We start from the raw sequence: 26,990 nt of genomic DNA on the forward strand, positions 1-26,990 counted from the left end.
ACTGAAAGGTTAGTGTGAATACCACACACACTAGTAAGAGCCAATCTCAAAGTGGGAGTCACATCTCTCATGAGGAAAATACTAGAAGCTTGCAACTGGAGATAGATCGTTTGCGAAGGAGGTTACGCCGCGAGCGACGTAGAGGAACTCCTTCGAGTTCTGACCATTCTTCTAGTGACGATAGTGAACATAACTACCAGCCTAGGTCAAGGACTCCTCCCAATGAGTCTTTTTGATGTGATGAGGAGTGCCACGATAGGCGGAGAGAGAAGAGTCCGTCTCACAAAGGCCTGGGCAACGATGCTATGAGTATGGCTTTGAATCAGATTTCTAAGTTACCTTTTACCCGTAGGATTGAGGGAGGAAGACTTCCTCGGCGATTTACTCAACCAACATTCACCATGTATAATGGCAGAACGGACCCTGTGGAGCATGTTAGCCACTTCAGCCAGAGAATGACTGTTCACTCGAAGAATGAGACCTTGATGTGCAAGGTGTTCCCATCCAGTTTGGGGCCTATGGCAATGAGATGGTTCGATGGTCTGAAGGAAGGTCCTATTAACTCCTTTAAGGAGCTTACAAGGGCCTTTGGTTCTCGTCTTGTAACTTGTAGTAAAGTTCATCGACCTTTAGACTCCCTATTGTCTATAACTATGCGAGAAGGGGAAACCCTAAAGATGCATTTTGAGAGATACTGGGAAATGTTTAATGTGATAGATGGGAACTTTGATGATGTGACTATAAGGACTTTCAAGGTCGGCCTACTTGTCGAGCATGATTTAAGAAAGTCATTAACCGGGTTACCTGTTAGGAGTGTGCGTCAGCTCATGGACTGTATTGACGAGTATAAGTGGGTCGAGAAGGGCCAACAACAAGGGAAAGGGAAGGCTAAGGTGGTCCCTCAGGATGGAAGGGATTTTAGGTCGGACATATACAATAATAACTGTCCTTGGAGAGATCTTGTTGGGTAATATAGATCTAATGCTACTCAAGTGGTTAACACGGTGTTCTGAGAGCCAGTACATCAAATCCTAGAAAAATTAAGAATGAACAATAGTTTAAATGACCAAATAAAATGGGAGGAGACCCCACGAAGCGCAACCAGAGCCTTCATTACCAATACCACCGGGAGCGAGGACCCACCGCAAAAGATTGCAGGACTTTATGGAGTCATCTGGAGCATCTGGTCCGAAGTAGAAAGTTAAAGCAATTCATGTATCAACCCAGCGGGCAAGGTAGTCAAGCAAGGTCGAGAGCACAAAGAGATGCTTCTACAAGACCACCTTTAGGACAAATACAACAATAACCGTCCTCGGAGAGATCTTGTTGGGCAATCAGGATATAATGGTACTCAAGTGGTTAAGACGGCGTTCCAAGAGCCAGTACATCAAATCCTGGAAAAAATTAAGAATAGGCCTTACTTTAAATGGCCAAATAAGATGGGAGGAGACCCTACGAAGCACAACCAGAGCCTTCATTGCCAATACCACCGGGAGCGAGGACACACCACTGAAGATTGCAAGACTTTGTGGAGTAACCTGGACCAACTGGTCTAAAGTGGAAAGTTAAAGCAATTCTTGGATCAACCTAGCGGGCAGGGTAGTTAGGCAGGGTCAGGAGCACAGAGAGATGCTTCTACAAGACCACTTTTAGGACAGATACAACAATAACCATCCTCAGAGAGATCTTGCTGGGCAATCTGGATCTAATGCTACTCAAGTGGTTAACACGGTGTTCCAAGAGCTAGTACATCAAATCCTAGAAAAAATTAAGAATGAGTCATACTTTAAATGGCCAAATAAGATGGGAGGAGACCCCACGAAGCGCAACTAAAGCCTACATTGCCAATGCCACTAGGAGTGAGGACACACCATAGAAGATTGTAGGACTTTGTGGAGTCACCTAGAGCAACTGATCCGAAGTGGAAAGTTAAAGCAATTCATGTATCAACCCAGTCGGCAAGGTAGTCAAGCAGGGTCTAAAGCATAAAGAGATGCTTCTACAAGACCACATTTAGGTACGATTAGTGTCATTCTTACTGCTCTAGGAAGGACTGGTTCTCAGCCATCCAAGGTGATGTCTATAGCTTGGCCATCTATAGAGGACTTGCTCCCTGATTTGAAGAGGGGTAGATTAGAGGCCTGACTAGCTTTGAGATTTTTCAATGACTCCCCTTTGATAGGGTTCGATGGGAAGGTTGTCTTTCCAAAGGGACAAATTAGGCTACATGTTCAGATAGGGTCAAAAGTCGTGGAAGTAAACTTTATCTTGGTAGATGCATAGATGCATACTCCCCCTATATTGCTATTGTGGCAAGACCTTGGCTCCACGCCATGGGGGTCGTGTCTCCTACCCTGCATTTGAAGGTGAAGTATTTGTCAGGGGATCGGGTCGAGGATCTGGTAGGAAGCCAGTCTATGGCCAAACAATGCTTAGCGGCTGTAATCAGACATCAGGCTAGAGGTGAGTCGTCGGCTACTGTTGAGCAGGGTTTATATCAATCAATGGTACCAGTGTAGTCTGCAGATGTGGTGGTAGGAGAGGCAAGGTGTGAGGAGTTAGAAAAAGTTGTTATTGGTGATGATAAGGGTAAGTTCTTCTAGGTTGGAGTTTAGTTGCCTCCTCAAGAGAAGGAGGAGCTAGTAGTATTTCTGAGGAGCTAGTAGTATTTCTTAAGAGAAACATTGATGTGTTTGCGTGGAGTGCTTATAAAGCTCCTGGGGTGGATAGCCATCACTTAAATGTCAATTCATCTGCCATCCCCAAAAAGCAACCACCTCGACATTCATCTAAGGAGAATTCTGTTGTTGTCAGGGAGAAAGTGATCAAGCTTAAGCAGGTCGGGGACATTAAAGAGGTGTTTTACCCTGAGTGGTTGGCCAATACAGTGGTGGCGAAGAAGAAAAATGAGAAGTGGCGAGTATGTGTGGACTTCACGGATTTAAATAAGGCCTACCCAAAGGACCCCTTCCCCATGCCTCAAATAGACCAGTTAGTGGATGCAACTGTAAACCATCCTCGAATGAGCTTTTTAGATGCCTTTCAAGGGTACCATTAAATACTGTTAGCTTTGAGGTTTATATAGATGATATGGTGGTAAAAAGTAAGGTAGTATCTGAGCACGTGGGTGACCTCGGGAACACGTTTGAAATACTAAGGAAGCACAAACTGCGCCTCAATGCTTCCAAGTGTTCTTTTGGCGTTGGCTTGGGTAAATTTCTGGGTTACATGGTCACTCATCGTGGAATTAAAGTCAACCCTAATCAGATTAAGGCAATTAACAATTCGCAACCTCCTTGGAATCCCAAAGAGGTCCAGAAGTTGACAGGGATGACTACTGCTTTAAACCGACTTATCTCTCGGTCAGCAGATTGGTGTAGGCCTTTCTTCTAGTTGTTGCATAAGTGGAAGGGATTTAAGTGGACCAAGGAGTGTGCCTTGGCCTTCCAATAGCTAAAGGAATACCTTTCTCGGCCCACCTATCATGTCCAGGCCCGAAGAAGAGGAAGTTATGTTTGCTTGCGTTGTTGTAGCCTCCCATACAGTGAGCTTAGTACTGATACGAGTTGACAATAGAGTGTAGAGACCAGTTTATTATGTGAGCAAGTTATTGCATGAAGTAGAGGTTCGTTATCTACCACTAGAGAATGTCATTTTGGTAGTGGTGCATGCTACATGTAAGTTCCCTCATTACTTCCAAGCTCACACAGTTGTGATTTTAACCCAACTTCTTCTTCAATTCCTATTTCGGAGAGCTAATTACACGGAAGGATTACCAAATGGGGTACAATCCTAGGGGCTTTTGATATCAAGTATATGCCTCGTACCTTTATTAAAAGCCAGGTCCTTGCTGAATCTCCATTGGAAGAAGAGGGAGAAAAGCATAACATGAATGGAAAATCAATTGGGATGGTGTCCTTGCAAGAACCTCTAACCTAGAGGGTATACGTTGATGGAATAGCTAATCAAAGAGGATCTAGAGTGGGGCTAGTTGTGGTATCTCCTGAGAAGATCACTATTGAGAAATCCTTGAGATTGGGCTTCTCAGCCTCGAACAATGAGGCCAAGTATGAGGCTTTGCTGGTTGTGATGGATATAGTTCAAAAAATGGGAGGAAGAACAGTAGAGGTATTTTTAGATTCAAGGTTGGTTGTTGGCCAGGTAAATGGAGAATTGGAAGCTAGAGATTTGAGGATGCAAGGATATTTTAGTCAAGTTAGGCACCTACAATCAAGGTTCAAGTCTTTCACCTTACAGAAAATGACTAGAAGCAGAATCACGCATAAAGATTCTTTTTCCACTCTCGCAACCTCCTCGGTGCAGAGCTTACCTTGGGTTATCTTGGTCGAGAATTTGTGTAAGCCCACTAAGATGAAGAGGGAGAAGGCTTATATTCATCAAGTTAGGGCAGGGCCTAGTTGGATTGATCCTATTGTGCTATTCCTTAAGGATGACATCTTGCCCGAGGAGAAAAGGGAGGCTTATAAAATGCGGAGAAAAGCTCCTTGGTTTTGGTTGTTCGAGGATCAAAAGTTGTACAAGCACTCTTTCTCTGGACCATATTTGCTATGCATCCATCCTAAAGGAGTAGAACCACTCCTAGAAGAGCTACATAAGGGGATTTGTGGAAGTCATATGGAAGGCAAATCATTGTCTCATAAGGTCCTCACTCAGGGATATTAGTGGCCAAACATGAAGAAGTGTGACCAATGCCAGAGATTTGCTCCAAACATTCATTAGATAAAGGTGTGCTTAACCCTCTATTTAGCCCTTGGCCTTTTGCTCAATGGGGCTTGGATATTGTAAGGCCCTTCCCTAAAGCAGCAGGAAATAGGAGATGGCTTTTGGTCGACACTGACTACTTCACCAAATGGGTTGAAGCAGAGCCACTGACAAATATTAGGGACATGGATGCCAAGTGGTTTGTGTGGAAGAATATTGTCACTTGATTTGGGATTCCTTATTCCCTCATCTTTGACAATGAACTTCAGTTTGATAGCAAAGCTTTCAAAAGGTACTGTTGTGAATTAGGTATCAAGAATAGGTACTCAACTCCGGCTTATCCACAAGGGAATGGATAGGCAAAAGCTGTCAATAAAGTTATAGTAAATGGACTCAAAAAGAGGTTGGATGATGCAAAGGGTAAATGGGTGGGCGAGTTGCCACATGTTCTTTGGACATATCGGACTACCCTTCGTATGTCTATCGGGGAAATTTCATTTTCAATGACTTATGAGGCCGATACTGTGATTCCTCTAGAGACTGGATTTCCAACGCTGAGGACAAGCTTATTCGCTCCAAACAGCAATGAAAACCTACTAGAAAAGAGCCTGGATTTGATTGAAGAATGAAGAGAAAATGTCATGGTTCAATTGACATATTATCAACAGAAACTCAAACAGGGGTATGACTTAAGCGTGAAGTTAAGATCGTTAGCCCCTAGGGACTTGGTGTTAAGGAAGGTTATGAGAACTGCAAAAAACCGGGCATAGGGAAAGTTAGGGTCCAATTGGGAAGGGTCATACCGTATCATCTCGGTAGCTAGTATAGGTGCATACTTCCTAGAAGATCTAGACGAAAATGTTGTGCCACGCCCCTGGAATATAAATAACCAGCAAAGGTATTATTATTAATGAAAGGCAATTCTGTCATGTTTTTACATGTGACGTTATGTATTATCTTTATTACTTTTTTGAATATTAAACAGAATCTTGATCATGTTTGGTCTCTCAGACCACATACCTTGGGTAAATTAATATTCTTGATTATTTGTTTGAATATTAAACAGAACATTGATCATGTCTGGTCCCTCGGACCACAAACATTGGTCATGTCTAGTCCCTTGGACCACATACCTTGGGTAAATTAATATTCTTAGTTACTTGTTTGAATATTAAACAGAATCTTGGTCATACCTGGTCCCTCAGACCACATACCTTGGGTAAATTAATATTTAGGTTACTTGTTTGAATATTAAACAAAACCTTGGTCATGTCTGGTCCCTCGAACCATATACCTTGGGTAAATTAATATTCTTGGTTACTTGTTTGAATATTAAATAGAACCTTGGTCATGCCTGGTTCCTCGGACCACATATTTGAATATTACATAGAACCTTGGTCATGCCTGATTCCTCGGACCACATATTTGAATATTACACAGAACCTTAGTCATGTCTGGTTTATTGGACCACGTACCTTGGGTAAATTACTATTCTTGATTACTTGTTTGAATATTAAACAGAACCTTGGTCATGCTTGGTTCCTTAGACCACGTACCTTGGGTAAATTAATATTCTTGATTACTTGTTTGAATATTAAACAGAACATTGGTTATGGCTGGTTCCTCGGACCATATACATTGGGTAAATTAATTTTCTTGATTACTTGTTTGAATATTAAACAGAACTTTGGTCATGCCTGGTTCCTTGGACCACATACATTGGGTAAATTAATATTCTTGGTTACTTTGTTGAATATTAAACAGAACTTTGTTCATGTCTAGTTCTTCGAACCACATACCTTGGGTAAATTAATATTCTTGATTACTGGTTTGATGTTAAACAGAATCTTAGTCATACCTGGTTCCTCAGACCACATACCTTGGGTAAATTAACGCCTTAATAAATTTTCTAAGAGTTAAGCAAAACCTTGGCCATGCTTGGTCCCTTAGACCACATGCCTTAAGTAAAATAACACCTCACAATTTCACCAAGGATGAGACCTCGACATATACACCATTATGAGAAAACAATGACTCACCTTGGGTTTTGATTAAAGGATTCTGAAGGTACATTCATAAGTACTCTTAAAATGAGAGACCTTAAACACCCCTTTTCTACTAAGTGTTTCGTTTGTCTTTAAGGACTTAAACAATCCTATTGATTAAACAATTTTTAGTATCAACACATTGTTATTTTTCTCACTATTTACATGGGCTTGATTTACTTGAATTAACAACAATTCATCACTGTTAAATTTATGTTAAAGTATGGGTTTCCACCCTTAGAAGCATCATCAATCTAACCTCTCAACAATAGATAGAACTGTTATTACATCCAATCAGAGATAAATATTGCAGGGAAAATGAAAGTTCACTTGTCATAAAGCAAAATTTAATGTCTTTTCATTAATCAAAAGGAAAGGTACATCATAAAACATGGCAAACTGCTGCAACAAAAAGAAAGATACAAAGGAAGAAAAAAAAATCCTAAGCTAAATCTGGGTTGGAGGAAGAGGATCTTGTTTGCTGGCTGGCTGAGAGATAGGAGGATCAGCAGCCTTGCCTGAGGTGGCCTTCTTCTTCGGGCCCTTGGTCTCTGAAAGAGTTTTAGCTTCCTTACCTTTGTCCTTGTCCTCTAGTTGAGTTCTACCTTGGGTAGTCTCCTTACCCTTAGCCACCTCCACCCTTTGGCCTAGGTCACCAGCCTTGACAAGCCCTTTGGAGGTCTCAGGGGCGGCGGAGAAGAAGGGCCTGGGTGCTGGGAGGCTGCACTAGTGCTGTTGTAGTAGGGGCAGTATCCATCTTATGGCTTGAGGCCGCTTTAGGAGCTTCTCGACGGTCTTGTGGACAATACACATTTTCAGCCCTTCTCCACTCCGAGGTAGCAGGAACTCCAGCCAAGTTCAATGCCTCGGTCCACACCTCAAGGCAGTAGTCCCTACAAACTCCAGCCAACTCATCAATCAGGCAGGCCTCGGTCTCTTGCACTCCAAGATCATAGAACTTCTGCTCCAAAGTATTTGCAACTACTTGAGCCGCCCGAGCCACCTCCTTAGCCTTCTCCAGCACTGCTTACAAATCTGCGACCTGCTGGTTGGCCGTGGCCAGCTTTATCTCAGTGTAGTGGAGCTTCTTACGCTACTCCTCAACCTACGTCTGAGCGTTGTTAAGGCCAGCCTCAGCTCTCTTCCTCCCCTTGTCCTCAACGGCTACCTTTGTGCAAGTTCCTTATTCGTTTGCTCGGCAATGGCCAGAGCCTTGCTGGTCTTTGCGCGAAGATTGTCCGCGAGCCTAGCCTTGGATCGGGCGTCTTCCACCCACTCTTAGTCCATGAAAACGTCCTGGATTGCCTGCATAAAAATGACAAAGGAATACCCTATCAAAGAAGAAAAAGATACCCTCTCATGAAGTTAGTAAGGCGGGTCGAAAAACTTACCACGGCTAAGTCCCTCTTCAGGGATAGAAACAGATCTTGTTGCTTCACATTTTTCAAAGCAGCCATATCCTTCGGCAATAAAAGGGGATGCTCTAGGGCATTGGCAAGGTAATGGGCGTTCCCTCTCTAGAACTCCCTGATGGTGGAGCTTCATGGTATCGCTGCCCCGTCCAGCTCCAGCCAAGGGTTCCACATTGGGTTCAGAGGGAGCACCTCAGCTATGTGCTCAGCCTTCTTACCCTCGACTAAGAAAGCCCTTCCCTTGCCCTTGGCCATCTTGGGTATCTTTGGAGGAACTCCCTCATTGTAGGGGACCAACTCCCCCTCCTCGGCCACCTCCTTGTCCTTCTTCCTCTTCTTCAGATTGGCAAGCACGAAGGGGTTGACTGAAAGAGAAAAAAGAGGAGGAGGAAGCGCAGAGCCCGAGACATCCTTAGGCGCCGACCCCTTGGACCTTCCCGCGAGGAGTTAACGGAGGCCTGACCCCTTCTTCCTCTCCAATGGCATTTCTTCTTCTTTTTCTTCTTCTTCTTCTTCTTCTTCTTCCAAACTGCTGGTTATGCACGCAACGACGAATCAGAGGATTGAACGCCTTCGTCTTCCGAGTCTGAGACCTGAATCACAGGCTCTCCCTGCTCCTCCCTCTCTTCTTCCTCAAGTCAAAACTGGTCTATCTCCTCCTCGACTGATAGGCACAAGGAAGCTGTTTCTTCTCTCAAAACCACTTCTTCACGCGGAGAACGATGGGAAGGCAGCTAGACCTGCACGGTAACTTCTCGAGCTAGATATCTAGGCACCGAGACGTCAATCCAAGCCAGCTGAGGATCACCCGCTCTGATCGTGTTGCCTACATCCTGAAACTTATTGGACAGGGGCTTGAAGTCAAGGATGAGATGGACAGCTCTCAGTTCTCTATCCTTGCTCACAAACACCTCGGATCTCAACACCCTGTTGAAATCTGGAACGTTAAAAAAGTTGAGATTGGGAGCCGCGTATCTTTCATCTACAAAAAAAAAAAAAAAATTGAGAAGCAAAACCATAGTTAGAAAGGTGAGTCATCAGTCAGAGGGAAACAAACTACTAAAGGAATGAAGAAAGAAGCAAACTACAAAACTAATTCCCGTGTTAAAAGACCTAAACCTAGGATACCCAACCTAGTGTCCCTCCTAGGTTAGGCAGTGAAAACTGTCATGCCCTTCACCCGAGACGATTAGAAAGTCATCTTTCATGCCTTTGTTGGACTTAGGGAGACACGAGATGAGTCTAACGTCAAAAGACCTAAACTTAAGATAATAGCCCGAGTCTGCTAGCAGATAGCACTCGTACATCCAAACAACGTCATGCCAGGTGAGGCCCAACTCCAACAGCTCGTTAAGAGCGTTTACGCTACCTAAGACCCTAAACAAGTTGGGTGCGCAATGATGAGGGAAAATCCTATAGGCGGTCAAATAGTCCTTGGTCACTCTACCCATAGGAAGCCTTATTCCCCCTTCCATGAAGACGATCACGGGAATAACGACATCCCCCTCTCTTCTGAGGGTTTGCCACCCACCTAAAGGGCAATACCTCAAAGAAACACCCCGAGGGATATGATACAAGGCCCTAAACCCCTCCATACCTGCGGGGATATCTACCAAGTGAGCAAACCTACCCATCTAAATAGGCTAAGGTAAAGAGAAAGAACTTTTTTGAAGGAAGAAATAGAAAAAAGAAGGTCGAGGAGAAAAGAACTTAAGAGTAAGGTTAGGATAAACAAGGAACTTACGAAAATAATGATTGGAGTCACCTCAAGAGCTTCTTGAAAGATTGAAGATTTGAAAAATAGGAGAAATGAGTCCCCCAAGCACCTTATATAGGAAGTAGAATTGGGCAGGAGTTACTCCACCCAAATTTTGAGGAAAAATACTAGCCGTAAGATCTCCATCTCACCGTAGGACGTGGGGGACAAGGCGCGGCATGGAGCATTTAATGAGACGTTTCGAACTTCGAAACGTCAGGAATGGTTACAGGACATGCGAGATGATGCTCTCACGTGGGAAAATCAAAGAAGCTTGTGGAGTCAATCACTCAGGATCAAAACCCCACTTTTCTCCTCAGACAAGAGAGAAAAAGTGGAGTTTTGAGGGGCTATTATGAAATATATAAATTTAATAATGTAATAATGTCACGTGTCATACCCGATGCCGAGGAGGCCGATGTAGTTCCGAGAAGACCATACCCTCAGACGGTAAGGCCAGGGAGGCGAGCCTTGGCCACGTTGATGGCACATTGCCAAAGGAGGTCGCACTGTAAAGGAAGAGCTTCAGAGAGGGAGGTAAACCTGGCGTATCTGAAGGGATGGTAGCTGCCACTACATTTATTGCACCCCACCATACCCTCTGGCCGCATTTATGTGGAGAAGACCCTTGAACAGTGTTGTCTTGGTTGCTACAACTCACAGAAGATTTAGGAAGGTGTCTGATGGGACAAGCACTCGTAGAATATTTAGGAAGGTGTCTAATGGGACAAGCACTAGAGTAGTGGCCTATATGATCAACAAATGGAGGGCCAAAATCAGCCAAAAGGGGCTATATAATGTAAGAAATCCTCCAGAGAAAGGGGCAGGTTCATCTAAGAATTTATGGAGGAAACACTGTTGCAACAAGAATTGAAATTGTAACCAAGTTTAAGAAAGATATATACAAGAGCTACTCTTTCTCGGACTTTGCCAAGGAAAAGTTATTTAGCATTAAACCTGTTTATCTTGGTTTATCTTGTCCTCTAGATCCATTATAGTTGTTTTCCAAATTATTAAAGTCTAGTTTCCAACCCACTCTCTACAAATTCATTGTGTTGGGCTCGTTGTGCCATAATTGTATTACCTTTTGGGCTTAGGATCCAATTTGCGCTCTTACAATTATCATTATTTATAATTTTATTAGTAATATTGATTATTATTTTTTAATTATTATTATTATTGTCTTTTGATCTTTTCCCCCTGTATTGAAATCTTGGCTCCATTACTCTTTTAAGGTGTTACTAGGGATGAGTTATGAACACCTAGAAAGTTTTAAGGTGCACTGATTAGGACCGTCTTAATCCGGTGTTAATTACTCTTGTTATGATCAATGTTTGGTTGAGTCACCATTTCCTAGACCTATCATGCATATTATTGGTATCCGAAATAATAACACAATTTAGGTTCATTTCGTGTTGGATACGTAGCTTTGAGTCTTTGACTGAATTTGACCTATCGAAAGTGCTCAACGTATAAACACAACCATGCTATCTCTAGCTATGAAGCAATGTCGTTACACACAATATACACTAGCAATGTTCAATGCTATTCTTACTCAGTTACGCAATGATTGATTTGGAAAGGCAGGTATAAATTAAGCTTGGATTAAAAAATCATAATAATAAAAACCGACAAGATTATTAAGGACATATTTTTGGATTTGACAACTGTGATCAGGGATGACCTCACTGCATTGCCATGCACAACTACCTGTACTACCTTGCTTTTGTGATTATTGGGCCTTAATTTTCTCCAAACAACAAGAACCCCTACCTATATAAAGCTTATCCCTATTCTTGATTTCACATACCAACCCCACAGTTGATTGTGTACTGTGCAGTGGACACAAATAGAGCTACTTTAGTCTTTCTCATATATCATTTCCTTTGTTTTTCCTCTTCTACTTTCAATTCCATGGCTAGCTCATTGGTTTTTTGTTCATGGATCATTTTCATGGTCATGGCATTGGGAACTCTTAGTACTCAAACCGAGGCTGCTCGGGCTTTCTTCGTTTTTGGAGATTCACTGGTTGATAATGGCAACAACAACTACTTGGCAACCACTGCCCGAGCAGACTCTCCTCCTTATGGCATTGATTTCCCTCCCACCCATCGACCTACTGGCCGATTCTCTAATGGCTACAACATTCCAGATATTATCTGTTGGGTTACATTCCTTTTTCTCATTATTTTTCATGCTAAAATTCCAACCTTCTATTCATTAATTTGTAACTGTTTATGAGTCTTGTACGATTGATTAACACAAAAAAATGTACATTCAGGTCAGCAACTTGGCACGGACCTATTGTTACCATACTTGAGCCCACAGCTCACTGGACAAAAACTACTTGTTGGTGCAAACTTTGCTTCTGCTGGAATCGGAATTCTCAATGACACCGGAGTCCAGTTCGTAAGTCTAACATCTGTCTCAATTTATATTTGCGAGACCCATTTCACGGTTAAAATTTTATTTTTTACAAATTGCCACATTTTAAATGCCACGACCTTGGATACAGTTTTAGATTTGTTAAATTTAATCCGAATCATGCAAGGCTTAAATTAATATATGTTACCTCTTGCAGGTGAACATTATCAGAATGTTCCAACAATTTGAATACTTTAAACAATATCAGCAACGACTAGCTGCTCAAATTGGAGCTGAGCAGGCAAAGCGACGTGTTAGTGAAGCACTCGTCCTCATCACTGTTGGTGGCAATGACTTTGTTAACAACTACTACTTGGTGCCTTTCTCTGCCAGATCTCGCCAATACAATCTCCCGGATTATGTTAAGTACCTCATTTCTGAGTTCGAAAAACTTCTACAGGTAAATCCTATTTATTGCCTTGGCTAGCTAACTTTTCTGGTTTTACATGCACAATTGCACACAATGTGCTACGTGCAATACCAATATATATGTATAGGCCACATGTGTACTTAAAAAGGGTAACATGCTTAATCTTTTGTTGAGAGAAATAACCTATCATATCTTGATAAAGTTGCTAATTATTTGCTTCTAATCGATGCAATTAATTATTTTAAACTGTCACAAAGATAAAAAAAAAATTACAAATTATTAAGGCAGTAAATTGTGATTAGTATAACATTATTTTCACTTAAATCACCATTCACATCACCGCAACAGATGCAAAATTTATTGTACCGTTAGACTTAATGTTAATCATTAGATTTCTTATCAAGCTAAATGGCTTAAATTTTGAGTCAAAAAGCAACCTGCCTTGTGGTCCAGAATTTATCTACTACACGTGCCATATGAGTTGTGTCACTTTTTTTTAAGCTAATATCACAAGTTAATGTGATTTCAGAAATTATATGATCTTGGAGCACGTAGGGTCCTTGTGACAGGAACTGGACCACTAGGTTGTGTTCCAGCAGAGCTTGCCATGCGAAGCACCAATGGTGGATGCTCAGCTGATCTGCAAAGAGCTGCCGCCTTGTACAACCCACAACTTGTTCAGATGATTCGAGGTCTCAACAGCAAGATTGGTTCCGATATTTTTATTGCTGCCAATACTATGTTGATGCACAATGATTTTATCAGTAATCCTCAAGCATATGGTATGTCTTTTCATTTAGGAAATGTTAACGGAGTGTCTTAAAAACATCAGTTTAGGAAATATTTTTAGAAATTTTTTATGAAAAATGAAGATTGCAATTGACATTTTTGACAACTCTTTATATTTTTATGAGAATAGTATTAAAATTTTTTTAAAATAATTAATTAACAAATGTCTTAAGAATACCGGTCAAATTACTTTACATTATTTCAATCTTTATGATTATTTTTTTGGAAAGCAATTAATTTGAAAGGTAAAGAAAGTTGGGGGTAACATGCCTAATCTTTTAGTGAGTTGACTGATTCACTAATGTGTTTTTTTGTGACATGCAAGTGTGGAATCTAATACACAACGTGGTAGTTGGATTATTCACACAAAAACAAAAATTTAATAAAAAGTGATTGATTTGAATTTATTGAAACTACCCTATTGAATTGGTATCTTAATGGAACAACCTACCCGATTATTTTATTTTGGAACAACGTATACCCCTTTATGGGTATGTCTGTGAGACCCCATTCAATAGTTTAGTTTGTGTTAGATTTGGATGGTTTTAATTCGTCTTAGAAAGAGATATGAAAACAGCCTGGTCTGGTCCCTCACTTTTTCTTTATTCAACTTTTATTATTATTATTATTATTGGTATAAATTTTCAACAATATTGATTTAAACTTCTGAAAAAGACTTGTCCTTGTTGAAAATGAAATTAACCAGCATTGTTATTCCTGAACAGGATTTATCACATCCAAGATAGCATGTTGTGGGCAAGGACCCAATAATGGTCTGGGACTTTGCACAGTAGCATCAAACTTGTGCCCAAACAGAGACCAATATGCATTTTGGGATCCATTCCATCCATCTGAAAAGGCGAGCAAGATAGTAGTTCAACAAATCTTGAGTGGCTCTAACGAGATGATGTACCCCATGAATCTCAGCACCGCCTTGGCCTTGGACTCTATGACCATGACCTAATAAATTGTCTTGCTTGCATTGGAATACAAAATATGTTTTATAAGTTAGTAATTTATTATGATGTAGTATTACAATTCAAGTTGTGTTGTACGTGTCATGGAATTTCATTCCAATGTAGCGTGATCTTCAAAAGTTAGTTTGTATAATTGGTTGATGAATAAGCATTAACCAGATTTGCAATCTGTTTAATAACAACATTGATTCCAAAATCAATTTTCACTCAGAATCTCTCTCTCTCTCTCTCTCTCTCTCTCTCTCTCTCTCTCTCTCTCTCTCTCTCCTAGGTTTGCTCGTAATGTGCTAGCTAATAATGGAGTAGGAGGTGGTATAACAATGGCTTGGGGGTAGGTTCCAATTGATGAAACTTGCCATGAACAATGATTAATGATATCATTGCTAAACCAAACAGATGTTGTGCAATTTCTGCTTTCTTTTGAACTTTTGAACTCATATATATCAGTAAGGATTAAAGTTAGTTATAGAAAAAAATCACTCAATTTTACAACAATCAGTTCATTTTTAAAAGAGAAGTAGTGAGGTTAAATTATTCAGGAACAAAATTTAAACTAATATAATTAATATTTGTTGGTGCAAACACAATAATAATGGAAATAATATAAAGCAAAACTGAATAATATTTCTGAATATTATTAATTTGAATAGAAAAAAAATACCCAATGCTCTTTAAACTAACATAATTAATACTTGTTGGTGCAAATACAATAATAATGGTCACTCCACAAGTATAAGTGTTTGTAGGGTGTGGGAGGCAAGAGCCAGGGTTCAAGTCTCCAGAAGGGAGCTTCACACACATATACCCTTAAATTGGGTTAGAGTAGAATTCTATCTTGTATTAAAAAATAATAATAGAAATAACACAAAGTGAAACTAAATAATACTTCTGAATATTATTAATTCGAAGGGGAAGATTCATTTCTATTTTTACACTTCTTCCCTTCACCTCTCCCTTACACACATATCTAGTTAAATATCTGAATCAATTCATATTAGCCAGTTAATCGCTACAATTAAAAAGAATAAAATAGGCTCTCTCATTTTTAATATGGGATTAAATATTTTCACCAACTTCTCATCTTTCATATTAACTCTCACATCTTTACATTTATATAGTATGACAAAACTTATATATAGTATCTTAGGTGCTGTTCCTTAGGTTCCCTTTTTAAGATTCTGTCATATGACTAGTTAACTTAAAAAATACATTTCTATTCATGAGAAAAATGCCTCATGGCAGAATCTTAAGAGAGGAACTTAAGGAACAGCACCTAAGTACTATACCTAAGTCTTAGTTTATATAGTAATATAAATTCATTTTAATTAATTAATATTAAAATGTTCTAAACAATACTTAATTCAGGAACAAAACTAAAATTTTGAACAAAGTTTATTTAAAGACAAAGATTTTAGTTTATAACTTAATATATTCCTTTCTTTTATTGCTTATAAAAGATTAAATGCCTAAACATGTGTTGTCACAAGAAGAAGAAAGTCAAAAAAGAAAACAAGTAGTTACAGCTTTTTAATTTTTTTTTAATGATAGAGTTTTAGAACCTACATTAGCTGTCGGTATTAAAAATGTTGTCGCTTGTTCTAAAATCAGTGGTCACGATCATAATGAAGAGACACTACGTTGATAGGTATTAAAATTGGTAGGAAAGGTAGTTTACTTAGTTTTAATGATGAGTTTGATGAGAAGACAGGAGTCGGATGTACCAAACACTGAGGCCCATTGGAAAACAAAGATAAGAACTAGCATTTGGATCATTAATGCTGCTATTATTATCGATTAAGGGCTGGTTAATGCTATGAAAACTTGTTTTGAAAATTCATAATTGTGTCTTTTCTGTTTTAAAACATAATTAAAGCCAGTCCCTTTCCACTTGAAAGAACGTGATGTATCGTATGTTAAGTAATTTAATTTGCTTTTGAAATAAGATTTAGTTTTCAGTCGATACAAACAATACAAAACATAAAAGTCAATCCCTTTCCACTTCTAAGTTCTAAGAGTACGTGTGATGTATTGAATAATAAGAAAATATTCCTCTCCATCTGCTTTGGCAACAGGAATTAATTCCCAATCGATACAAACAACATCTTGCGCTTCATGTTGACGTCTTTTTCATGGCAAGTTTCATCAAGTGGAACCTACCCCCAAGCCATTGTTTTACCACCACAAATAGGCCTACTCTTGTTGTAGAGAGAGAGATAGTACATACCAATTTTCAAAATTAATTTGCGTAAGTTACAAAATTAATGTTTTTATGTCTTTAAGAAAACCCCTTGCAAATTCTTCATGGTGAACAAGTCAGGTAAGAAATTGGGTATGATTCAGCTGGATTGGGTATGGAGGTCTATAATGGATTACTATTCTTAAGAATCTTACTCATATAGGTCAGGCCAATCCCTTATGATTCACATTAATTCTCACATAATAAAAAGAAAGAAACATGAACATATTTTATAACATGTTTATAATCATTCTTTCTATACAAATACCAACAAAGACACTTCAGGTAAAAAAAAATATTTGGATAATACATTATTTTTAAGTTTAATGTCTAATAATTGATTCAATAGTTCACTAGTTTAATAATTCTACAAAAGAAGAAAAGAAAAACAGAACGTCACAATTACAAATCTTAATTAACCCATTGACCAAATAATTAATTCATTTTAGGCCCATCTCTCGTGTAACATAGTGTGGTTCAGTAATTAAAACCAATGAAAAGTTTAATATTGGGTTCCAGTAATAATCAAAGTTGTGCTAATCTCATGCTAGATAAAAATGTTGGGTTATATTTTTTGTACTTATATTTGGAGGAAAATTAGAATTCAAATTGATGAAGTTTATGAAATTGGATTTGATGCTTTACTAGATTGGACGGAGTGAAGAAAATTAGAGAAGCCACGATATGATGAAATTTGCATTTCACAAAAAGCTTTTTTATGTTTTCTTCTTTGCATATGCTTTTCAAAAAAATATGTGTATCTATATAAATAAAATTTTTTTTTTTAAAAAAATGCTAATTTTTATCTTTTTGTAAAATATTTAGCATAAAAGCTATCAAAAACCGTGTTTTTTGTCTCATATTTAACAAATAAATTACCAAAAATACCATATATCAAAAAAATTAGAATGTGCATGTGCGTGTTACCTCAATGTATGATTAGAAGTGGTAAGAAGATGTATTCCCAACCAAGTAAAGGTTGCAAGGCTTCAACTTCTGTAATGACCTATTGGCTAGTTTGGATGGAGGGTTAATTTACGGCCAAATCACGCTATTTCCATTCCATCCAAACTGGTCCTATGTGACATAACAAACACATAAAATTAACAAACTTCTCTCATGTCACATTAACAACATTACATTTGAGATAGTTGAAAATCTGTACGTAGGTGATTTTTTTTTTGTTTTTGTTTTCATATTGTTTTTTAGTCAAAGGTTTGTATTCATTATGTAACTTAGGATTTGGAGAGACTATTAAAGATAGATAAATTTACCGCCTCAAACTTTCAAAAAATAATGTGAACTTTTTTTCATAGCTGTTGATATAATATATTGTAACGATACATAAAAAATAAAAAATAAAAATGTTAGTAATGATTACATGTAAAAATAATTTTATTTCATAAAATAAAATAATGATTACATAAAACTTGTCACTTTGGTAATCAAGTTGTGAAAATTGGTATATTGGGAGTAGGAAGATACATGCTTGGCTGACGCATGAGGGGAAAAAGAAGAAGCACTGGAGCCCACGGATATGGGTAAGTATTGGAATAAATTATTAATTCAACAATTTCTCACAGCTGGGTCTACATTTGTGAAAATTAGTCATTTTTCACCTTCACAAACAAAATTCTTGATAAACTCTGGTAATTAAGTTTCCCATTTGTATAGGTGTTTAAACATTTGGACAGTGCATGTGGCAGTAGATTTAATGGCATTTGATGTTCTTTACAAAATGCGGTTGGAACTGTACAAGCCATGAGCATTAGAAGAACCTATACAAAATGAAAATGATGAATTGTTGCACTTTTAAGCCACACATTTTATTGGCAAACCAGTTTTACTTAGCAAGTTTCATGTGAGCATTTACTTGCCAACCAGAAAGAACCCATACCCCTTGTACTTTCTGTGATATAAGTAATTAAGATAGGGTTGTAAAATTCATTATTGTCAAGCCCAGTCGTAAATTGAAGAGCCTGAAAATTCAAGTTTGCATAATATTGTTACATTTAAAAGATACCTACCAGTGAAAAAGAGAAACAAGGAACCAGAAGATTGCCAGAAAGTACAATACTCATCTATTTAGTGGGGGTTTAATTTGCTTGCTGAACCGTTTCTCCTGCTACGTTAAGCTTTACATATTTATACAATCTGTTACTGACAACTATCTGAAGATTCTGAACATACCAACTTGTTAAATCAAGAACCAAGTTTCGTTTGTCCTTACTTTTGGACAATAATTTCGTCATCTTATGTGTAACACCTCCATCTCACATCTCACGTATATGGGGAAAATATTCTTCCCCACTAGTTATTAATGTACCCTCTGTATATACAAACGTCCTCAATTTAACAAACAATATCCACATTTAACATATGAAATAGGTAATGTGTACAGATTATGTACATTAACAAGAGTGTGCAATCAATGCCTTTATAGATATTATTTGCTCATATGCATGTATTATGTATGTAAAATACGCCTTTATCATTTGCTCATATGCATAATATGTATGTAAAACGAAGATGTTGTAGAGTTCAAAAACAAATAAAAAAGAAAAGAGAACAATTGTACACTAAATTACACCCAAAAATTTAAGTGTAAGTAATATACTTAGATTTGGCAAAATTGGACTTAGACTTGTTTATCTGACCCAAACCTGAAGAAAAATACCCAACACACCCGAGATTTTTTTTACTCGAGTAAAAACAAACCAACCTAACCTGATTAATTTCTAGGTTAGGTCAAGTCAACCCACGGGTCAATTGGGTAAGGGAGTTTTTCATATAAATAAAATCAAGAAAATTGGCCAAATGCGTCAATTCACAATTGACAATTCACATCACATTCACAGAGTGTGGTTTCTTTCATACGATAACCTAATAGTTTAGTATGCCTTACCATTATTAAATTTGAAAGAAAAAAAAAAAACCTTAAAACTACACCTCAACATTTCTGATGTCATTATCTTTGTGTATGCTTCTCAATCTCACTCTTGGATCTCATCATCTCATATCAATTTTTACATGCTACTATCACACATTTGACGTGGTCCACGACATTTAGTATTTTTGTTCTTTTATGGTGATAATATCATTAGTAAACTTTAGAATGTGTAAAATGAATTTAAAATTTTATGTATTATTTAAATTTTACAAGTCGACTTAACCCACCTGGCACCCATTTAAGATAAGTAGGAAATTCAATAAATACATTTGTTTTCTCTTTCCATAATTTCATTTACCAGAATAGGTATCCATCGTAACTTTTTCTCTACTTATATTATACACGGCCAAAAACAACGACGTAAAATAGAACAAAGAAAACCAAATCCAAATCCAATTCCAAATTAAAAATAGAAAAATAAAACCAAATCCAATGCCGACCTAAAAATAGAAACCTAATAAATACAGTCTAATATATAGTAGGAAATTAGCAAAGATATATGCTATTAGTTTTGGCACTGCTTCAAGTCACACCGCAAACTTAGGTATATAGCATTCATTCCTTCTCACCGGCTAATAGTACTGAGCATTTATTCTGCCAAACAAGCAAATTACCTATAGAGTCGATCAATCAGTCAATGCATAATAATTTTTTTTTTTTGTAGGGAAACAGTGCATAATAATTTTTTTATATAGAGAATTTTCAACTTATGGCGTCTGTTCTTAATGATAGCTCTTTATAATTAGACTAAGGGTCCAAACACCAATCAGTTTTTAGTATAAACGATGATTGAACCCCAAATCTCTTATTCAACCATAAATTTTTTTACCAATTGAGCTAATTGGAAGCCAGTACATAATAATTTAAGAGGTAAATTTTGCACATTTAATTTTAAAAATTTCCCACATTAGTTTATAAAAAATTGTAAAATATATCATTTTATCTCTAGCTACACCAATTACATAAATATATATGACTACTGTTTTATGTGCATATCAATATTTTTTTTTCATTCATCTTTTTCTCTCTCACACAAATTAAGGAAAACCAATGAAAAAAAAAAGGGACATAAACAATAGTAAAAAATTAAATAAAAAATAAATATTCTATTGAATATAATGTAAAATAGATAACCTGATGTGGTTGTGTAAAAATAAAAATTTTTATAATAAAATAAATGAAAATTTTTGCATGAATTGATACAAATTCTTAAAATAAAAAAAAAATAAAAAAATTTCTTTAAAAGGGCCAATAATTCATTGTTCCAAATTGTCATGGGTTTGAGCGGTGAGAGTAAACTATTGAGTGCAGCTTCATCCACAAGCCTATCCCATTTATGTATATCACATGGCACAAAAGAAAAATGGCCTCGTACCTTCTTCCTTTCATGACTATGTTTTAATTGAAAGCTAACCTAAAAGTTGACATATGGGGTTTCTAGTTGATATCAAAGGATTCAAGGCTTTCTATTAATTGTGGGGCCTACATCATATCAATGAAATATTTAGTCACTATCAGTAGACAACATTTCATTAAAATCTTTAATTAGACTAAAATGGTTTAAACTAAATATTAATATAAAACCTAGATATCTGAATTTAGTGTTATATTATTTAATATTTAAAATGACTTGACACTATAAACCCTACTTTCACAATGTTACACGGAAAAAAAAAATCGTTTTGAAATGAAATTCTCTTAAATTAGACCAAAATTCCCAACTAATTTATACAATATAATTAATATCACAATCAACAAAAAGAGAAGAAATGGTGATTCTTGTTTTTTGAAAGACACAGTAACCTTAAGTCGTACTGAGTTTTGGTTCAGGAATTTTCTTTTCCCATTAAAGATCACGGCTCACGTTTAGAATTTGATACGTTGATGTGAAACGGTCCTTATTGAACCTTCTCACATGCATCGATTTTGGTTCATTCTGATCGATGTTGAAAGACTAAAGGATATTTCGGCGTTCTCGTTTTAGGGCTAATTAATGGCTGGTGTACTCTAAATTAAATTTCCATTCAAAAATTAGTGCTAGGAAATTTAGTCGCTATTTGATTGATTTTAACTCAAATTATGCAAAATTGATTAATTAATCAATTATACTGTTGAGTTCCAATTCAGTTAATTATGCATACAACCATATTGCAAAGAGTAAGTGGCATAAAAATAAAAGACACATGCAATAGAACAATATACCCGATCCTAGTATTGTTACTTAATTACTAGATCTCTGTGGCTTAAGATTTGATTTGCACTATGGCAGCGACAACATCGTTAATGATGGTTGTGCTTTTATTTAATTAGGGATAGAAAACCCACTTCTACAACTAACATAACACAAACCATAATACAAATTGCATCATAAGAAAAACTAATCTGCAATTCTTTAATAATCGACTACTATCGAGCTTGCATGCAGTTGATCTTGTCTCAATTGATCAAGGACGTGTTGAGCTTGATGTCTTTAATTGGTCTTTGACTTGGACTTTAAAAAAAATAAAAATAAAACACATTACAGGCTTAACAAGACTCAAGGATTTGTTCATATTTTGCCAAAAATCAATCTATTGACCCTAACAATTGTTAATTCTTAGAAGTCCTAGAAAATGTAGTTTTTTATTCATGAGTTTTTGAGTTTTTTAAGAATTAAAATTCTTATAAACATCTCAATTCTCAAAAATTACGGGACTTTAATTATCACATTTTAGATAAGAAATATCAATTCTCAGCTATCTTACTTTTGTGAGAATTATTAATGCGACACTCAAAATAAAATTTTCACTTCTTTCCCTTAAAATAACTATATAAGTTAATTTTAGAAAATTAAATTCTTTTTTATCTTTTTTTTTTTTGAAATGCTAGATAGAAAAACAAAATATATTTATTATTTTCAAGGTATTGGTTATTATAAAATTTATCGATAACTATCAAAGTTATCAATTATTTAGTTACTTATGGCCAAATTGTATAGGATTATCTTAAACACCAAAATTTATATTCTATAGATATAGTTTTGTTTAAAATACAATACAAATTCAAATTCTAAGTATATATGAACATCGCAATTGTCAATTCTTGAGAATTATAATTATTGTAAGTTTAAACTTTCAAGAATATACAACTCTCATGGTTCGAATTTTTCAGCAACCGAACATACATTGCTATTTTAGATTAGATTGTAAGTGAAATCATGCAAGAATTAAAGATTTTGAACCAAAAGCTATCTTCAGCATATCTATATTTTATGGCATTGATTAATTTCAAAGCTGGTAGAAACTGTTCCCCTAGCTAACACAATTATCACTGTCCTCCCTGCTTTTATCTTTGGTGGTCCAATCCATACAATGTTGCTAGACTCCACAAGCTATAAAACACCCTAGATCATCCCCAGTCTTACACCAACTACAGGGAGTTCTGAGTCCAAAACAAAAGGCAGTTCTAAACAGTTACTCAAACCCAACAATGGAAGCCTCATCCACTTTCATTTCTTGGATGATTTTGGGTCTTGCATTAGCAATAGGAAACATTGTTCACACAGCAGATGCCAGGGCTTTCTTCGTCTTTGGCGATTCACTTGTTGACAATGGCAACAACAACTACCTGGCTACAACTGCCCGTGCCGATTCACCACCTTATGGCATTGATTATCCAACTCATCGTCCTACAGGGCGTTTCTCCAATGGCCTTAACATCCCTGACCTTATCAGTTGGGTTTCAATCTGCATTATTGCTTTAATAATTATCAAATCGTTGTTTGAAGTTACTCTCTAGTCTACTTTGTACGTGCATGACTATCAATATGTATATAAATATGTATTTAGTGAATTGTTTGCTCTTTTAGGTGAGCAGCTCGGTTCTGAGCCCACATTGCCATACTTGAGTCCTGCGCTCACAGGACAAAAGCTCCTTGTTGGTGCCAACTTTGCTTCAGCAGGCATTGGAATCCTCAATGACACTGGAGTTCAGTTTGTAAGTGATCAATGGCCATCTTAAGTTTAACCAACAAGTTTAGGAACACATTTTTTTTTCCTTTTTATGATCACTAACGTAATTTGATATAATTAGTATACAATAAAAGTATTGTCAACCATACTAGACTATGCGAAGTTTCTTTAATACCATTAATTTTTCTAGTTTGCAACCACATATTTAATCTTTTAATAATTCGTTTGGATAATGCCTTTTATTTTAATTTCTCACTATTTTATAAAACTACTCCATATGTCATGGTTCATGACAAATACTGAAATTCTAATACGTACATTAATTGTATCATATGCCTCTCCCATACAATTAGTTTTTTTCTTTCAAAAACTTGAAAGCACTATCAAAATGCAAAGGCTAATCTAAGAAATGGCCTATATATAATTGTATTTTTTTGCAGCTAAACATAATAAGAATGTACAAACAATTGCAATACTTTCAAGAATACCAGCAAAGAGTAAGTAATCTTATTGGAAGTGACCAAGCTAAGAGACTAGTGAAAGAAGCGCTTGTCCTCATCACTGTTGGTGGCAATGATTTTGTAAACAACTACTACTTGGTGCCCTATTCTGCAAGGTCTCGCCAATACCAACTGCCGGATTATGTCAAGTATCTCATCTCAGAGTACAAAAAACTTTTACAGGTAATTTACCATTAACTTTGCTGTGCTTTTGTTTGGCTCTACATGCAATGCACCGCTAGCTAGTCACGAAAAATTAACCAATAAAATTAAAGATAGACAAAAAACATCTCCAAGTAGAGACGTTTGGTTGCTCAGGCCAAAAGCAGTGTGCTTTTGTTTTTCTGTTTCTCTTTCGTGCATGATCAATTTGACATTGGGGTGATACATTTTTGAGAGAAAATCAGTGTTGACATACCTTAGCAGTTAGTATATTAATAAAAAAAATCATATGTCAAATAACATTTTAATTAAAATTGAATAATAAAATAGATAGTGAGTGTCCGTTTGGCATGATAAATTTTGCTAATTTATTTTACTATTCAGCTTATTTTTGGTACTATTTATGGGTCTTACTGTACTTTTTGGTACTATTTATGGCTCTCATTATACTATTTCAGTTAACTTTTACCTTTATTTACAGTATTTTCAACAAAAAATTTTCATTTCAACAGAATAAACAGATCTCAAACAGACCCTAAGTATGAAATAACAAAAATTATTCTACATTATATATGTAGCAAACGACCAGAGATTGAGTTCTTTTCAAAACAAAAATATATATAATAAATTATTAAAATAATTTAAAATAAATAATGAAAATTTCTTAAATTTTTTTACAATAAACTTTAATTGGAATGACATTTTTGAGAGAAAATCTAAGTATGAAAAAAAAAATGCACTGGTTACTAGTAAATACCAAATACATTTTCATTCGCCCCAAAAAAAAAAGCAAATTCACTTGTCAAATGATTAATGCTTTCTTCAATGTTTTTGATCTCATTGCAGAAGCTCTATGAGCTTGGAGCACGAAGGGTTCTTGTGACAGGTACCGGACCACTGGGTTGTGTTCCAGCAGAGTTGGCCATGCGAAATACAAATGGTGGATGCTCAGCTGAACTCCAAAGAGCCGCTGCCTTGTACAACCCACAACTCGTTCAAATGATAAGAGATCTGAATAACAAAATTGGCAGAGATGTGTTCATTGCTGCTAATACACAACAAACGCACACTGACTTCATTACTAACCCTCAAGCATATGGTATGTTGGGTTCAATGTCTAACTATTTATTTGCAATGTCTTAATTATAACCACAAACAATAATGTTAGGGACACAATAAAATTTCACAACAATAAAATCAATAATAATCCCAACCATACACAAATGATAGAATATTTTCCTTATCTCAAAGAACATTTTCTATACAATGGATATTGTAGGATTATTTGTTGGTAAAAAAATAAGACATAACATGAGCATGTTGTGGTTGGGCAGGGTTTAGTACATCAAAGATGGCTTGTTGTGGACAAGGACCTTACAATGGCATTGGACTATGCACAGCACTCTCCAACTTGTGCCCCAACCGAGACTTGTATGCATTTTGGGATCCATTCCATCCATCTGAAAAGGCGAACAGAATTATTGTTCAGCAGATCCTGACCGGCTCTACTGACTACATGAGCCCCATGAACCTCAGCACTATCATGGCCTTGGATAAAAAATGACTCCATTAACTGAGAGTCACTGTTTTCCTATAGGAAATAATTTATTTCTTCACTATCATTAATCAATTGGCAAAAGTTTGTTTAGGTGTGTCATGGAACGTGGGGTTTGATGTACTTCAAATATGTTGTTTTATAAGTAATCAATGGAGAAATTCTTCTTGAATAATTGATATCTCTTGCTTGACATAAATTTTAAAGACTAGAATAAAACAATCTCAAAGGGCGATAGAAGACTCACGTGATTTGAGTGACCTTAAACATACGCGATATATCCATAAGCAACAACAGAGAAAAAGTGTCACTGTCGAAACTTTCACAAAACTAATGCCTCAAATATACCCATTTGAGACCACATTAATGAATTTCCACCTTGGATTGAATTGGATCAATTGCTTGAATGAAACTCTTTTATCGCCTCTACCGAAACTCTAATTAAGGGCAATCACAAACCGCTAACACTAATTAAGTGCAAAACAATGCTTTCTTAACACCACCTCCAAACGAAAAGAGTCCTAGTAATGCCTAAACTTGAGTACAAAAGCAAAGTGATGCGTGTGATCAACATTGTGTTTTTCCTGCACAAAAGGCCAGCTTTGAGCTTTTTGACTAATTTTCCCTCAACTTTGAATAACTCGTTAAAAGCTCTTCCTGCAGCCTCTATTTTGGGGGATTCTAGCGTCGTTGTAGAGCCCTTGAAGTCAACTTTCTAATGAAATCATTTGGATTGATGATAACAATTTATGACTTGAAAAAGTTGATACCTCATTAAGAAGTTTTCAGCTTTAACCCTCAAAGTGGAAATATCGCTTTACTTGCGATATCTCCACTTTATACCAATCTTTTTTGAGGATTCAGAATTATTCGGGAAAAGTCAATTTAGACAAGTCATATAGAATTTCATTTACTTCCAATTTTTTTTTTCTTTCTTTTTGAGTTAATTATGCGTAGTAAAAATTTTGCATTAAAAAAAAGTGTTCCAATCTAGTAAGAATGAGAGTTTTACACCCTAACAATAGCATGCCATATCGTCTTTTCACAACTTTTCACAATTTGAAAAATAGGACCAACCACACACATTCATTCATCATGTTAAGAACTATTTTTTGGGGGTCACCGACGCTTGGCTTTGTGTG

The 26,990-nt window shown here is 36.7% G+C and overlaps 5 protein-coding genes across 5 annotated transcripts; all 5 read left to right on the plus strand.

Moving 5' to 3' along the window:
- Positions 1-311: 311 nt before the first annotated feature.
- Positions 312-971, plus strand: LOC142628650 (uncharacterized). The gene has a single exon (XM_075802700.1). The coding sequence runs from the start codon at positions 312-314 to the stop codon at positions 969-971; it is 660 nt and encodes a 219-aa protein (XP_075658815.1).
- Positions 972-2,333: 1,362 nt separating this feature from the next.
- LOC142628651 (uncharacterized) lies at positions 2,334-4,683 on the plus strand. Its single transcript, XM_075802701.1, has 4 exons — positions 2,334-2,463; positions 2,604-2,916; positions 3,069-3,312; positions 3,940-4,683. Exons 1-4 carry the CDS (start codon positions 2,334-2,336, stop codon positions 4,681-4,683), a joined length of 1,431 nt encoding a protein of 476 aa, XP_075658816.1.
- A 26-nt stretch (positions 4,684-4,709) lies between these two features.
- On the plus strand, positions 4,710-5,351 carry LOC142628652 (uncharacterized). Its single transcript, XM_075802703.1, has 2 exons — positions 4,710-4,940; positions 5,082-5,351. Exons 1-2 carry the CDS (start codon positions 4,710-4,712, stop codon positions 5,349-5,351), a joined length of 501 nt encoding a protein of 166 aa, XP_075658818.1.
- Positions 5,352-11,729: 6,378 nt separating this feature from the next.
- On the plus strand, positions 11,730-14,701 carry LOC142627714 (GDSL esterase/lipase At5g33370-like). Its single transcript, XM_075801578.1, has 5 exons — positions 11,730-12,096; positions 12,217-12,344; positions 12,517-12,759; positions 13,259-13,511; positions 14,244-14,701. Exons 1-5 carry the CDS (start codon positions 11,850-11,852, stop codon positions 14,480-14,482), a joined length of 1,110 nt encoding a protein of 369 aa, XP_075657693.1. The 5' UTR covers positions 11,730-11,849; the 3' UTR covers positions 14,483-14,701.
- An 8,381-nt stretch (positions 14,702-23,082) lies between these two features.
- On the plus strand, positions 23,083-26,023 carry LOC142627253 (GDSL esterase/lipase At5g33370-like). The gene is made up of 5 exons (XM_075801070.1): positions 23,083-23,393; positions 23,529-23,656; positions 24,072-24,314; positions 25,140-25,392; positions 25,628-26,023. Exons 1-5 carry the CDS (start codon positions 23,150-23,152, stop codon positions 25,855-25,857), a joined length of 1,098 nt encoding a protein of 365 aa, XP_075657185.1. The 5' UTR covers positions 23,083-23,149; the 3' UTR covers positions 25,858-26,023.
- The last annotated feature ends 967 nt before the right edge of the window (positions 26,024-26,990 follow it).

The sequence above is a fragment of the Castanea sativa genome, chromosome 3, assembly GCF_040712315.1.
Source record: "Castanea sativa cultivar Marrone di Chiusa Pesio chromosome 3, ASM4071231v1".
NCBI classification, from domain to species: Eukaryota; Viridiplantae; Streptophyta; class Magnoliopsida; order Fagales; family Fagaceae; genus Castanea; species Castanea sativa.